The sequence below is a fragment of the Pteropus vampyrus genome, unplaced genomic scaffold (genome assembly GCF_000151845.1).
Source record: "Pteropus vampyrus isolate Shadow unplaced genomic scaffold, Pvam_2.0 Scaffold46, whole genome shotgun sequence".
Classification (NCBI taxonomy): domain Eukaryota; kingdom Metazoa; phylum Chordata; class Mammalia; order Chiroptera; family Pteropodidae; genus Pteropus; species Pteropus vampyrus.
The window spans coordinates 5700440-5714008 of record NW_011888827.1 but is presented as its reverse complement, the minus strand read 5'-3'; the positions used below and the strand labels follow the sequence as shown (position 1 = coordinate 5714008).

Below are 13569 nucleotides of genomic sequence, written 5' to 3'. Positions count from 1 at the left end.
GGTGCCCGATACCTTTTTCCTAAATAAGGAATGAAATGTGCACAATTAAAATGCAAACAGCTTTCAAACAGAAAAGAAATGCAAACGGAGCATCCTAAAGAGCATGGCCAGGGGTGGATTTCTCAGTTTCAGGATCTGCCCATTTCAAATGTACAAGATGCTGCCGGGCTCGCTTGCACTCCGGACTTCTTGGTCTGGTCTGCAGCTTCAGCCTGTCTCTGGGGTCCCTTGAAGGCAGGGGCCAGGGCTGCCCCTGTGAGAGCAGGCTTCTGGATCCACCTATCTACGCTTTCTGAAGGCACAGATGGCTACACAGAACTTCAAGTCTACTCCTCTGGTATTTCTAAAAAGGCAATATGTAGATTCTATGAAAGAAGTGTTAATAACTAAAGGAATTAATAATCACATAGCTTGTAAAGTTAGCTGCGAGATCCAAGTACTGGGAAGGGTTTGCTAACATGTCCGATTTCTGATCCGGGAGCATCCGCCCATGGAGAGTCTGCTCGGAGCAACCCACAGGTCATCATTCCAGGTTGTGAGTAAGGATGCTAATTATGAAAGCAGTCAGTATTTTTTTTTTGACTACTTATTATGTGCCAGGAACTGTTCTAATCTAAATATTTCACTTAATCCTTACAGAAAACCTCTAAGGTATTATTATTATCTTGAGTTTATCCATAAGGAGACTGGAATTTGTAATTTTCCCAAAGTCATATGTGAGTAAATATCGGAACCTGGTTCCAAATCCAGAAATGTTCACTTCAAAGCCTGAATTCTTATGTTTTTAGCCTGAGTGCTTATGTTTTACTGCCCAAAATGGAAGTACTGGGAAACACACAGCAACATACACATACCCCCAAACCCATAACACCATGAAACAATTCACTTCCTCCTTGCTTGTATGACTTGGACGCCAGGAAATTCTCGCCCACTTGGTCCAGGTCCAGCCCCTGTGCGCTTTGCTCAGGAATCTCCCTTTGTCCTTTATCCCCTGTGCGCTCTCCAGGGCACAATGGCAACGGAACCACCCAGGCCTGCCGACCTGCACTTGAGAGCTGCCACGGGTGCAGCTGACCACTAGGTGGCACTACATGAAAACAGATACCACTTCCTGACCCGTGGACCCTTTCAGTTCAGAGCTCTGCTCCGGAGTAAAATCCAGGTTGGAAAATAAGTGAAAAGAATAACATATATTATAATTACAGATAAACATAAATATAATCATAAAACAATAAATATTATATATAATTGAGAACCAACGAAACAAAATCACCACATTTTCATGCCTCTTCTTCATACGCGACCTCAAAGCCCCGTGTGGATGTTACAGATAGTTTCCAGCATGTTTTAACCTTGGCTAAACGCTGATTTTGGACTCTTACTTGAGTAACATCTACGTGATGGACTCTAATCAGTCTATGGATGACTCCAGTTTAAAAAATAAAAAGGTAAAACTTTTTAGAGTGTGTTGAATAGGCCAGGGAAAACAGAGCCCACGAGACTGGGGTAGGAAGTGACAACAGGGACTTTCAACCTGGAAAGGGGACAGGGGTGGGGACACTCCAGGGGCTGAGAGGCAGTTAGTCCAGCAGCAGGATGGGTCTGCTGGGGGAGCATGAATAAGCCCCAAGAAGACAGGTACCAATGATGGTAGTAGCTGTCATTTGCTCAATATTTACGAGTCTGGCTCTCTGCTAATTGCTTTTATAGGTTAGTTAATATAGATTAACAGATAATAAATTATCTAGATATTATGTAGACATTAACTTTTAATTGACAGTTTATTTAATCCTCACTAACACACCATGAGGAAGATTCTGTCATTAACCTATCTGTTTTACAGATGAAGGATCTAGGATCAGAATGGATGTCACATGGCCAAAGTCACACATCCAGCATGTGCAGTCCCCAGGCTGAGCTCTGGTAACTTGATTCCACAACCGTGGCTCATACTCCTGTACTATACTGTGATGCCATTCTTTCTGTTTTTTTCTAATTTTACACACTCTATCTATCTTACTATGCTAGAAACTGCAGATGTCAGAATTTAGGGAGTGTACTTTCTCTCCTCATGATCTCAATATAGTTCAGCTTGCCCCAAGACCAAGACCACCCCTGCCCACACACACACAAACCCCTCCTTCCCTATTCTCTCTGCCCAGCTCACAGAATGAATCTCCCCTAACAACTGTGGCTTTCTTCTGTAGGTAAAAAAAAAAAAAGGGGCACTGTAATAAATCACAAATCCCTAACTGGACAGGTCACGGAGGGTAGTGATGCCCGGACACATAACGTCTTTAGTAAAAGGCTTATCTTTGTCTGAAGCCCCGCCCATTGTTTCTGTGCATCTAGGTTCACACACCTTTGAAATGCCTCCTTTCAGACCCCTCCTTCTAAAGCGTGAGCCTGTCATCCAAACCCCACCTTGCTTTCTCCCACCCTCTGGTAATCTTCCTTATATTCATTCCCTCCTAAATTTCAAATGCATAAAAGCAGCTGTAAAACTTATTCTCTGGAGCGTTGGAGATCTTGCTCCCTGGCATATGTCATCAGTTATGGCTCGAATAAAAACTCTCATAAAAATTCTCTACAGGTTTGGATGTTTCTTATGTAAACATCTCTCGGCATGCAACCTGCTAGAACGCTTATTCATCTTTCACTTGTTTTCTGCGTGGCTGTTCTGCTCCCCATCTCTCTGTAACCTCCGAAAGGGACAGTGGAATAGGTTTTTGAATACCTCAAAGTGCCTGGTCTGGAAGGGTGCAAATAGGGTGCAATCAAAAGGGCCCTCTGACTTATTTGGACTTTAACCGGTCGTTCTTACACAGGTAACCAAGAGAAGTAAGCTGTACAACTCACAGCTTCCAGGAGTTTATTACCTCTCCCAGGCTCTGTCTCTCCTGTTTGTCATCATAGCCTGAAGTGTAGAAAGGCTCATAGGTAATAAGATCTGGACGTTCAATATCATAAATTGCCTTGACCTTGGGAATGGCTGCTAAATCCTTGTACTCCAGGATTTCATTGTCCACTTTTGCCTGGCAAAGTTTAACAGAAAGAAAAGTTATTCGGCAGTGTCATTTCTTTGGGGAGCTACTATTAAACTAAAACACTTTGCTTGGCAGAGGCAAACTCTTTATTAGACAGTTGCCCATTTATACCATATGTTAATCACATTTAAAAAAATAAGTCATCATAAGCTTAGGAAAAAGTCTACGTAGAATTCATCAAGTAGAGAAACCTGTACACCTTCAGGATAATTTCCTAAATGTATTACAGAGAAGGAAAAGCTCAAACAGATGGTCAAAATATCCGCCCAGATGGCTGAAAACAAAAACTGCATGTTTAATAAACTAAATATTTAAATACCTTTGTGATAGAATTTAAGAACATTTACTATCAGCATAATAAAGCATATAATTAATCCCCAAATATCTATATGCAAGTTAGGTGCAATGATTTTTTAAAGTCCTGCATCATATTACTATATTTTATGGGTCATTTACTTGATCACTCCACTGATGGTTACAGTCACCTATAAATTTAATTACCTGAAGGAAAACATGATAGAGAGAAGGCTAATGTACAAAAATGAAAACTGAATCCCATAACAGAAATAGAAATCATTTGGGATTATTCTGGTTTTGGATTACCTACTCCGCGATTATCATCTGCTACCTTACCCGTCCCAGAAATGTCTCTTTGGGAAGTAGATACTTACATAGATAGTGTGGCCTGGGGAGCCAGGGATGCTGGAGCCTGTTCTAGAATAAATGCTTTCGGATGAAGTCCTGGTAGGCTGTAAAATAAACAGCGACTTGTAAGATTTCAGGCCATGGCTTCTGAATCGAGACTGGCCTAAGTCCCTAAGCTTTACTAAAAACTGAGCTGGTGAAAAGAACAAAGATGAGGGACTTTTCCGAATAAGGGAAAATAGAACCTAGAGAGAAAGGTAAATGAGAACTAGTTGTACAGTCAGCCTTGAAAATGCATTTGTGGCTTTTCTTTCTATCTCTTCCTTGTTCCCTATGAGAGCTTCTGGCTCTACCTTCAGGCACGTTTCTCTCTGTCTCCATTGTCATAATCCCCAGTCACCACCTCTGCTCGTTTGGACTACTGCGATGTCCCCTCCTCTGTGGGTTTCCTGCCTTCATTCTTGTCCTCTTTGAATCTACATGGTACCCAGTGGCCAGAGAGATCTTTTAAGAATATAATTTAGATTGTCTCCTTCCTGCTTTGGCTTCAGTGTCCACTTAGAATAAAGTCACGACTCCCAGGGCCTCAGGATTTTGTCCTTGCCTTCCCTCACACTGTCACCCACGAGCCACCATCACTCGTAGAACACGGAACATGTCCCCGTTTTCAGGGCTCTAATCCTTGATGCTCCCTCTGAAATGCTCTGATCCATTTTACTTGGTTGATTTTTTTTCCTCCTTCAGTCTTGGCTTAAATATCACCTCCTCCAAGAAGCCCTCCCTGACCTTTCAATCCAGAGTTGGTTCACCTTATTATTTTCTTTCGTAGTGTCATTCTTATTTTTTCCTTCATGAACAAAATTTATGTCCATATTTATTGTTTCCTTCCATCATGTCTTACCTCCCTAACTTTAGTTATGATCTCTGCCCTTATACGGTTTATTTTTTCACTGTATGTGCCCAATGATTTACACAGGTACAAAGAAGACATAAATACTTGTGGAGAGAATGAGCTAGAATTTGTGAATTTTAAACGAATACTAAGTTTGTGGATACTTGACTCATATTAAGTACATGACTTGAGCCTAACCACACACAGAGTCACTGAGGTGAGGTGAGGTTAGAGGTCAGCCGCTGGGGAAGATACAAGAAACTGGACTTCATAATATAAACTTCGAGAACCCCAACAGTGAGCGGTGGTGACAGGAGCAGGGGGAAATGCATAAACTAGGATTCACTGCCCCCATCTCTGCTTGGCACATTCTGGAAAATTCTGCCAAGAAAACCAGAGGCCTGGTCTTTTGCTCCCCAGCATGCAGCTATTCCTTGGAGGGGATATTTGATTATTCTACGTTAGGAATAGAACCTTTTCCTCGTTGGTACTGTTTCTGCTGATACTTAGCACCTTGAATATGCATGTAGCTGAGCCAAAAGAGCCTCTAAGGTCAAGGATGCTGCCTCTCTAAGTCATTCACATCTGAAACAAAGAAAGCCAACCCACTGGGCCAGTTAGAGGCAGGCAGTGATTACACTCGCTCTAACAGGAAGAATTCACTGGAGGACTGTGACCAGTCATCTCAGCTGGTGTCCCTGGTGTCTTCGAGATACCAGGGTGAAGGAGGTTGGGGAACCCACACTGCACGAGCAGAGCTGTGCCAGGCTTATGGCTTCTGGCCAAGACCTGCCACACACAAGTACTTTCCTTCTGAAGTTCCAATTTTCCAATCATGGGCATATCTCAGTATGAGAAAATCCCCAATTCTGAGTACATTGAAAGGATTCACATAATAACACTATCAAAAAGTCCAATTCCTTGATCTAATACTTAATCAAAATAGAAGTGACACAACCAAAGTTCAGGCCTTCTTTAAAAAAAAAATGCCACATCTTAATAAAGTTGAGCCAATACCCACCTCTGTGGGATAATAATTAACTATAGGTTAATCCTCATCTTCAAGTGGTCAGGAGCTAATATTTGCCAAACCCAATATCAAAATGAAACCTCTTAAGTAACAACAGAAGAATGTTTATAGCAGCTAATGTTTATTGCCCACTTACTATGTGACAGGCCCTGTGCGGAGTTCTCAGGCATGATCTCATTTAATCCTCTCAATAACCCCACGAGGTAGGTGCTGCTATCAGCTCTATTTTATAGATGAGGAAAAAGCATGCATGCTGTAAGCCACACAGGGAGACAGGTGTCACGATCTGAACCCTAGAGACAGAGCCCACGCTCTTAATCCCTGCACTAAAATTTCCTCCATGTCGTAAGGTAAGTGTGACCATACACTTCCCAGCAACATAGCTATGGGACAAAGAAGGTGAGAAGAAAAATATTGAGCTCGACTAGCAGAAAATGGTGCCTGCAAACTCAAAATATGTTTATTGCCTTTGGCTTTATAAGAACACCCCGCATTTATAAGAACGAGCTGTGTTGGGGTGGGGTAGGAGACGGTGCGGGACAGGCGGACATCTTCAGTTACTGCTGTTGCTATGACAATGGCCTATTTTCATTAACGAGCAGCTAGGACACTGTGTGAACAACCAACTGCACATTGAGTTTTAGGGTCTCTCCCACGTGAATCATCCTGATTTTGCCAAACGAGGGTGGGGGATGCTTTCGGCCTTTCTTCTCACGATGCACCGGGGGTGAGGGTGGGGGTGGGGGGGCGGGGTTGGCTCCGAAGTGTTTTGTTCTCTCGTGTACTGTGCTTGCTCACAGCTGGAGAACGATGCGAGTGCATGTCAGGAAGGGGCCTTTCACGCTCTCTTCCAGGGAAGAAAAATTCCACGGAGAGGAAAGGTCTCTTGGCTGCACTAGCCTCTTTCAGCTCAGTCTTCCTCCACCTCCCTCCTTCACTGGATCAGAATATCCTGTGGGTTATGCAGGCTTTCTCAGAACGTTTATCCGGTTCATTTACAGGATAATGCTGGGCTAAAGGTTTTAAGAGTTATCTAACAATGTGAATTTTTGTCAAGTCTCATTTGAGTCTTTTAAAAGTTTTCAGATTTGGATCACCTCTAATTTGTCTACCCCTGCCCTGGGTTCTCTGATTCCAAAATAAAGATTTTAGGTTTTTAGAATTAGACAGTTTTCAAAGTCAAGTCAGTGTTCACCAAACCCGCCCGTGCTCTGGCTCTTGTTAGAGGTATCACTCCGCCATGTGCGTCTTCAGACCTCTTAGCGTTCCTGGAGAAATGCTCAAGACGTCTCTTGGAGACTCAGAAGCTGCTCTTTCTTTCACTGCAGTCACCACTGTTTGCTTCTGCTTCCCTCTGACCTCCGAACCTTACTGTAAAACTGACTTCCACAGGTATCTTGTTTATGGGTTGGGTTACATTCTCGCTTGCCTATTTTCTTACACTAGTCCTTCTCAGTTTTCCTGTCTAACATGAAATAATGGGATAAAACACAACTCTGTATAATATAGTGGGGTTAAAAGGCTGGCTTGGGAGTCAAATAATTTATTCAAATCCTGGCTCTACTGGTTGTATGCCAGTACGGGACTTTTACATTTTCTCCTCTCTCTCTTTTTTCTTTTGGCTTCCTTGGGCTTCAGCTTCTCCATTTACAGAGTGGAGGAGAGGGTACTAACAACCACTGTTTCATAGAGATAAATGGGACAATACAGATAAAGCTACGAGCACCCTGCTTGACACGGGCCAAGTACCCAGCATTTTCCAGACATCTGGCATCAGGCAGGTCATCTCAAATACTCAAGGACAGCACTGCCTCCTTTTGCCTCTTATGACGGTCCTTTCAAACGTGAGCTACAGAGACTGGACTTCGCTACACACTTGGATGCCTTCCTATCAAACTCGGATGTGTTAAGTAATTTATCACAGTAGATGGGGCAGCAGCCCCACCTGGAGTTGACAAATGTCCTTCCCCTTCCTGAGAACTCCATTATGAAGTGATTCTGTATACTCCCGAGACACTGACTTCCTGCTTAGGTCTCTGCTCTGGTAATTAATGCCCTTCCATGCTGTGCGGTGAAGACCTCGGACAGGCCTGTCTCATCTGCCAGGACGATTCCTGGTTTGCTGCCTCTTGACCTGTGCTCAAAGCTTAAACAGCGCACATGGATCGTCTGCTTTTTGTCACATTCCTTAATGGCTCTTGAAGTGTATTTGCTGACCCAGCAGAGATTAGAGAGGACCCTCCCTTATAAAGATAACAAAAATACTTTTAAAACCAAACTGTTTAATCTCAAATATTTGGAATTTTATATTTCAATTCCAAACATGTAAATTCTAAACATGTTGACTGTTAAATGAATGTGATTATTATTAAAAGAACCCCTTTTTATTCTTCTAGCTATATTTTTCCCCCTAATTAATACATAACTTGCTGAGGGTCTCAAGGCTCAAGGTCTCCTCAAAAGACCCAGAGTGCTGTCTTCCAACAGAGTAGCTCAGATCCATTCTAAGTGAAACTCATCTTAACCTCAAAAGCAACAACTTATTGACTCACTTTCCCTCTTTTGAATCACACTGACAGTTTCTTCTTTACATTAATTCTAGTGTCACCCCATTGGGCTGTGATAACATTTTACTGATGATCCATATTCCCACAGATGATCTTTATGCACAATTATTTAATCTAAATTACTATTTCGACTCATTTGAATATCCAGGCTAACAACAGTGACCCAGTAATTATGAACTGAATTCAGTGACACAATGGGTCGACAGCCTTTGGTTCTGGACTTCTCTGTGAGAGCTATAGCTATGATGAACAAAATTATTCTCTTGTCTATATTATAAATAAAGATAAATTTTAAATATTTATTCTTAAAGGCATGCCCACTTCTGTTCTGTAGAGACAGGAAACAAGGACCTGTGACTAAGCTGTGAAAAGCAAATGCAATTTGCTTCTTTTCCTTTAAGCACCTTTTCCTTCATCCTTAAAGAAAAAACCAACGTGAAAGAACAGTGAGAAAAATTCAGTTCTTTGGTTAAAAAAAGTGGGGAGCAGGGGACAGGGGGAGGAGGCACATAGATATAGAAAGGACTATAGGCTGGCTGTGATCTCTTAAAGTATTTTGCCAATAAGATTTGGCAAATGATTTAATCATTATTGTGGCAACAGGAGAAAAGAAGCCTTCAGTAAGAAACTTCTAGTTGTATCTATGGCTGTCCTCGCTCGATCTCTCCTGAAGAAGGGGTCCCTACGACCTATGTTTCTTTCCTCAGCACACCTTCACGTACTCTCTTTTGATTTCAATAAAGGTTTTTATTTACAAAAAAAAAAAAAAAAAACCAACAAAGAGAGGTCTCGCCAGAAGACGAGTAGTTCATTTCAATGGGAAAAAGGAAAAATGGCATTTGATCACTTAGAGTGGATGCTTAAAAATGCATGTCTTTTCATTTTCTGTATGAAATCTTAAAAGCAAAAACCCTCTAACCACATTTCACCCGGTTTCCCCTATGCCTTGACTTTGTCCATCTATCCTACTGTTCAGAAGGCACAGTCACAGAATGAAAATGACATTGAAAAGACCTTTTTATGTTTCCACTCCAGCTCTCATCATTCTTCAAATATTGACCATTAAAAAAAAAAAAAAAAAAAAAAACAACTTACCAGAGTTCTGCCTGGAGAGTAAGCAGAGAAATGACATTTTCTATTTACTCTCAATTATGGGCCACCATGTACACCTGGTCCCTTCCCAGGTGAGTGCTGGAAAGCGCTCTGCTCCCATGGCCTTCCCCCCAACTCAGCAGGAGCAGGATGCAACCACTACCTCTAATTTGCATTTGTCCAAAGCCATGCTCTAAGAAGGGAGACAAACTACAGGCAACTGGCAACCAGACTGCAAAGGTCTTATGAACACCTATAGGACAACTACTGGTATAAGGCGAGCGACACCTTATACGAAGTGCTGCTAAGGTTGACAGTACCTGCCTTGGGTTTTTGTTGAAGTTCACTAGACAAGGTGGTGATAATAGCTGTAGAAGAAGGAATACTTTTAAAATCTATATACATTGAATGTTCACTCCCAAGTCAAGGAAGCATGAAATCAACTCCTTTGGGAAAAAGAGTTTATGTTTGAGAGGAAGCAGGAGGGTCTCACGGGCACACAACCCCTTCTCAGGAGAGTTTCACAAATGCCACCAGTCGCTACTACAGCCAAGAGGCCTGGATGTCTTTCCAGCGTGAATCGTGATACCTACTCATCCTGGTGAATCGTGAAGACCAAAGAGAATAAAATAGTCAAAGTGAAAGCTGGGAATAAAGCAGTATGTATCGTAGCGACATGAACAATAATCAACCATATTATTTCCTTTCTAGACATATATAAAGCCCTACTTAGCTTTTTAAGAAATATACACACTGTATTTGTTTGGTATATTACAGGTTTGCAAGCACATATGTTTTAATCGGTGAATGTTAGTTTCAAAAGAAAAAAATCTCACACCCATTTTGTATGGCAGCCCTTTCATGCTCTAGGCTCCAAAGACACAGCAGAGTGGCTCCCTTTTTAGAATGAAAGCAAGTGATTCACTCGGATTATTACGAACTTGGTCCTGGGAATAGCATGTGCTTTGTCCACAATAAATGGCGACAGGAATTACAAATGCTCACTGCTGAGTTTTACCTATAGACACAATTTGCTGTTCATATAAAACTCTTCCAAGTGAGTAAAACTGGAGTACGTTTTTCTTAGGTAATTCTATTTTAATCATTTTCTTTTACCTGTAATTCGGCAAGACGAAAGGAGGAGTGATTTTAGAACATAAGGAATAAAATGACTTTCCTCCACAACAAAACCAGGGCTAATTTCTGGGAGGTAGAGTGCTGAGTGGCCTTGCAAGGAACACAGTCAGTTTACCTAATAACTGAATGTGTCTGATACTCTCTGGGGAAATGAGTTAATTACTATATAGGCTGCGGTATTTGAAAAAATCAAAATGTCTGTGTAACTTGAGAATCGCTTTAGAGTGTTCAGGCTTCTTAAAAGTTCTGGTGAGCTGTTCTTCAATGGCCAATGGGTGAAGGGGACTGTGTCAAATGCCCCGTTTCCTTTGCTAGGTCCCAAGCTGTTTACAACTTCCTGCGACGAAGAAGCCACAGTTGACTTCACTGATATTTATGGCTGGATAATGGGGATCAGATGTCCCTTTTGAAAAACAGGATAGAAGGAGAGATGTTATTAAGGACAGATCTCTCTCTCTCTCTCTCTCTCTCTCCTCTAACTCACCACTTCTCAAGATGCCCCACCACGTCTTCTTAAGCGTCTGGAGCAAACCAAAATATTTGCTCGGTATTTTTCGTCAAATCATGAAAATGCATCGGTTGATTATAGCCTTAGGCTATAAAATAGCCTATAGTTGGTTATAGCCTTAGGCTATAAAACAGGACACTATTTGAATGATAAAGTATCGTTTTGGGGGGAAGACCCCCAAAACTATTGGAGAAGCAGCTTCTTGCCAACTGTCTCCACTGAGCAACACAGTGGGGACAATTTTTGGTTGTTCCGCTGAAGTCACGAGACTGTCATCTCGCTTAATGTGAAAACTCTGCCTCTGGAGCTAAAGCTTTAAGATGGAGTGAAAATCCTACGACAAATGCAAGTTGCTGTGTAACTCAGCTCATGGGCCAACAAGACACACCTGAGGCCCGGGACCTGTGTAGTCTTGGGCTGACTCTGTCCTGCAGATGAAAAACGTAGGGATGTGATATCTAAAAGGTTTCTTTCTACTCTAAAACTCTATACTTTTAAACATCTTTCGAATCATTAGAAGGTAAAGTTTAAACTAAAACCCTTCTGAGCGTTAGTGCAGTTCTGGCTAGCACAGGAAAAAGACCGAAGCGCTGTGCTGTGACCTTGACTTGTCGGCAGAGCTACAAAATGAGTTTCATGTGGGCAAAGATGGGGTTGTGGAGAGTCACTTGTAATTTAACAGGCCAAGGTTTCAACTGATTCTCAGAGACCCCGAAAGAAGGGTTAGTTTGTGCCAAGAACCCAATCTCCTGCCTCAGTGCTCATCCGGGGAGCTGGCTGAATACGCTCCCCGCTCCTGCAGGGCACCCTCTTCCTTAAACACCATCAGACGGAGCCGGAGTTTAATGCGCTCCTCATTCCGTCTCCCTAGGTTTTCCCCCTCCCCCCTCTCTCTCCCCTTATGGAATAGTGGAAAGAACACGAGTTATGGACTCACAGGGACATGGGTTCCAATCCCAGCTCTTCCACTTAACCGGTGGGCTAACTCTGGGGGAAGTTACGTAACTACGACGTGTCTCAGTGTCTCCATCTGTTAAGTGGGAATAAGGATGGCCTTCTCATGGGTGTTCTTAGAAAGGTCAAATGCGAGTGTATGTAAATCTCCCGGCCTCTGCAGAGGAGCTGCCTGGTCTCTTTTGCTTCCTTTTCTACTTCACCGCTTCTTTCTTGACCTAAACCATTCCCTACCCAGGCAGTGCTTTCTTCGACTCCATGCTTTTGCTGTTCTCTTCAGGCGACCCCTGTCTCATCGTCTCCACACGCTCAAATCTCGTCCATCCTCCAGGAAGTGCCCCTTGAGACCCTTTCCCTCATCTGGCGTTTTTGGATCTATGTGATCCATATCCTGTGATGTGTTTCTGTACCATTTCATAATTACTTCTCTGTCTTCTCTTCCCTACTAGTCTACGTCTACAGCCTCCAGCCCACACTATATCTGAGCGATGGCAAATATCTGTTCAATGAACAAACATGTGAACACAGGACCAAAGGGTAGCTTCTAACGTGCTTGCTTTAGCCACTGCTCTAAATGAAAACATCGATCAGAGAGGAAAACAGCCCAAATCGGAATGTGAGATGCGCTCTGTGGGGTGAGAAAAAGCATCTGCCTCTGCAGGAGCTGGAGTAGTTATGTGAAAAAAGCAGCACAGGGAGGAAAAGCGACAGAAGCCTGGGTCCGGGACAGTGGCTCCAAGCGTCAGCCTGGACACAGCGCCAACCTTCAGAGACGGAGACCGTCCTGTGCGTCGAATCAGACTTTTGGGATAAAAGAAATCGGATGATGAACGCTGAATGTTTGGTGGCTGCCATGAGACATGAAAAAAGGGAAGAATGAACAAAGAAATTACCTCAATTTAGAACACTATCCAAAAAAACAAAAAAAAACCTTTGAGAAAACTAATTTGATAGTAAACACCAAGAGTCATTGCTTCGGTTGATGTGTGTGTGTGTGTGTGTGTGTGTGTGTGTACGCCCACATGCGTGCTGAGGCCCAGGTTTAAAAGCACATTAACTGGTCTTCAAGTTACAGTATATTTACCTATGTTCCAAGCCCCCACTCCGACCTTCCCGTGATTCTGTTCCATTTATTTTGGCTCAGACATTCCATATGAAGAGTAAGGAGCCAGTGAAGCCACTGAGAGATGTTCTTTTAAAAATCTGTTGTTACAAATACCCGGTGAGTTCTTAAATATCAATAATGTGGAAAACTCAGTGGCATTGCTGAAAGACTCTTAAAACATTTTCATTTTGCTATGGTAACTGCACTAAAGTGACACCCAGTGAAAGGCCTGGAAATCTTGGCTCAAGACGTGTGATCTGTAGACACACCCTCAAGAGAGCACAAGACTTATTCCCTTATTCAAAAACTGACTCCCCTTTAGATCCCACCACGTCAGCAAGTACCCCACTTGGGTAAACTGGAATGTCTTCCCTCAGAGGTGCATCACACCCCTCACTGCTGCCTTCCCAAGGTGAATGAGCTGCGGGCTGACCTGGCCTCCCAAACGGTAAAGGCTGGCTTTAGAAGAGTTCTGGAATTCTCTGGAAACCTTCACTAAGGAAGAAAAAACAATAGCTCCTCTTGGCCAGAATGAGTGGAAGTATTTCACTAGCTGTTTTCATAAGCTTATCCAGAGAGTTCCATCGAGATG

At 42.7% G+C, this 13569-nt stretch overlaps 1 protein-coding gene across 1 annotated transcript in view; it reads right to left on the bottom strand.

The window, feature by feature from the left end:
* Nucleotides 1-13569, bottom strand: part of ABLIM1 (actin binding LIM protein 1) — a 206277-nt gene that overhangs the window by 30761 nt on the left and 161947 nt on the right. The window contains exons 9-11 of the mRNA XM_023530076.1: nucleotides 12637-12720; nucleotides 3719-3796; nucleotides 2880-3035 (exon numbers count right to left, since the gene is read on the bottom strand). Of these exons, the coding sequence (XP_023385844.1) occupies nucleotides 2880-3035; nucleotides 3719-3796; nucleotides 12637-12720 (318 nt within the window). The remainder of the gene's footprint in view (nucleotides 1-2879; nucleotides 3036-3718; nucleotides 3797-12636; nucleotides 12721-13569) is intronic.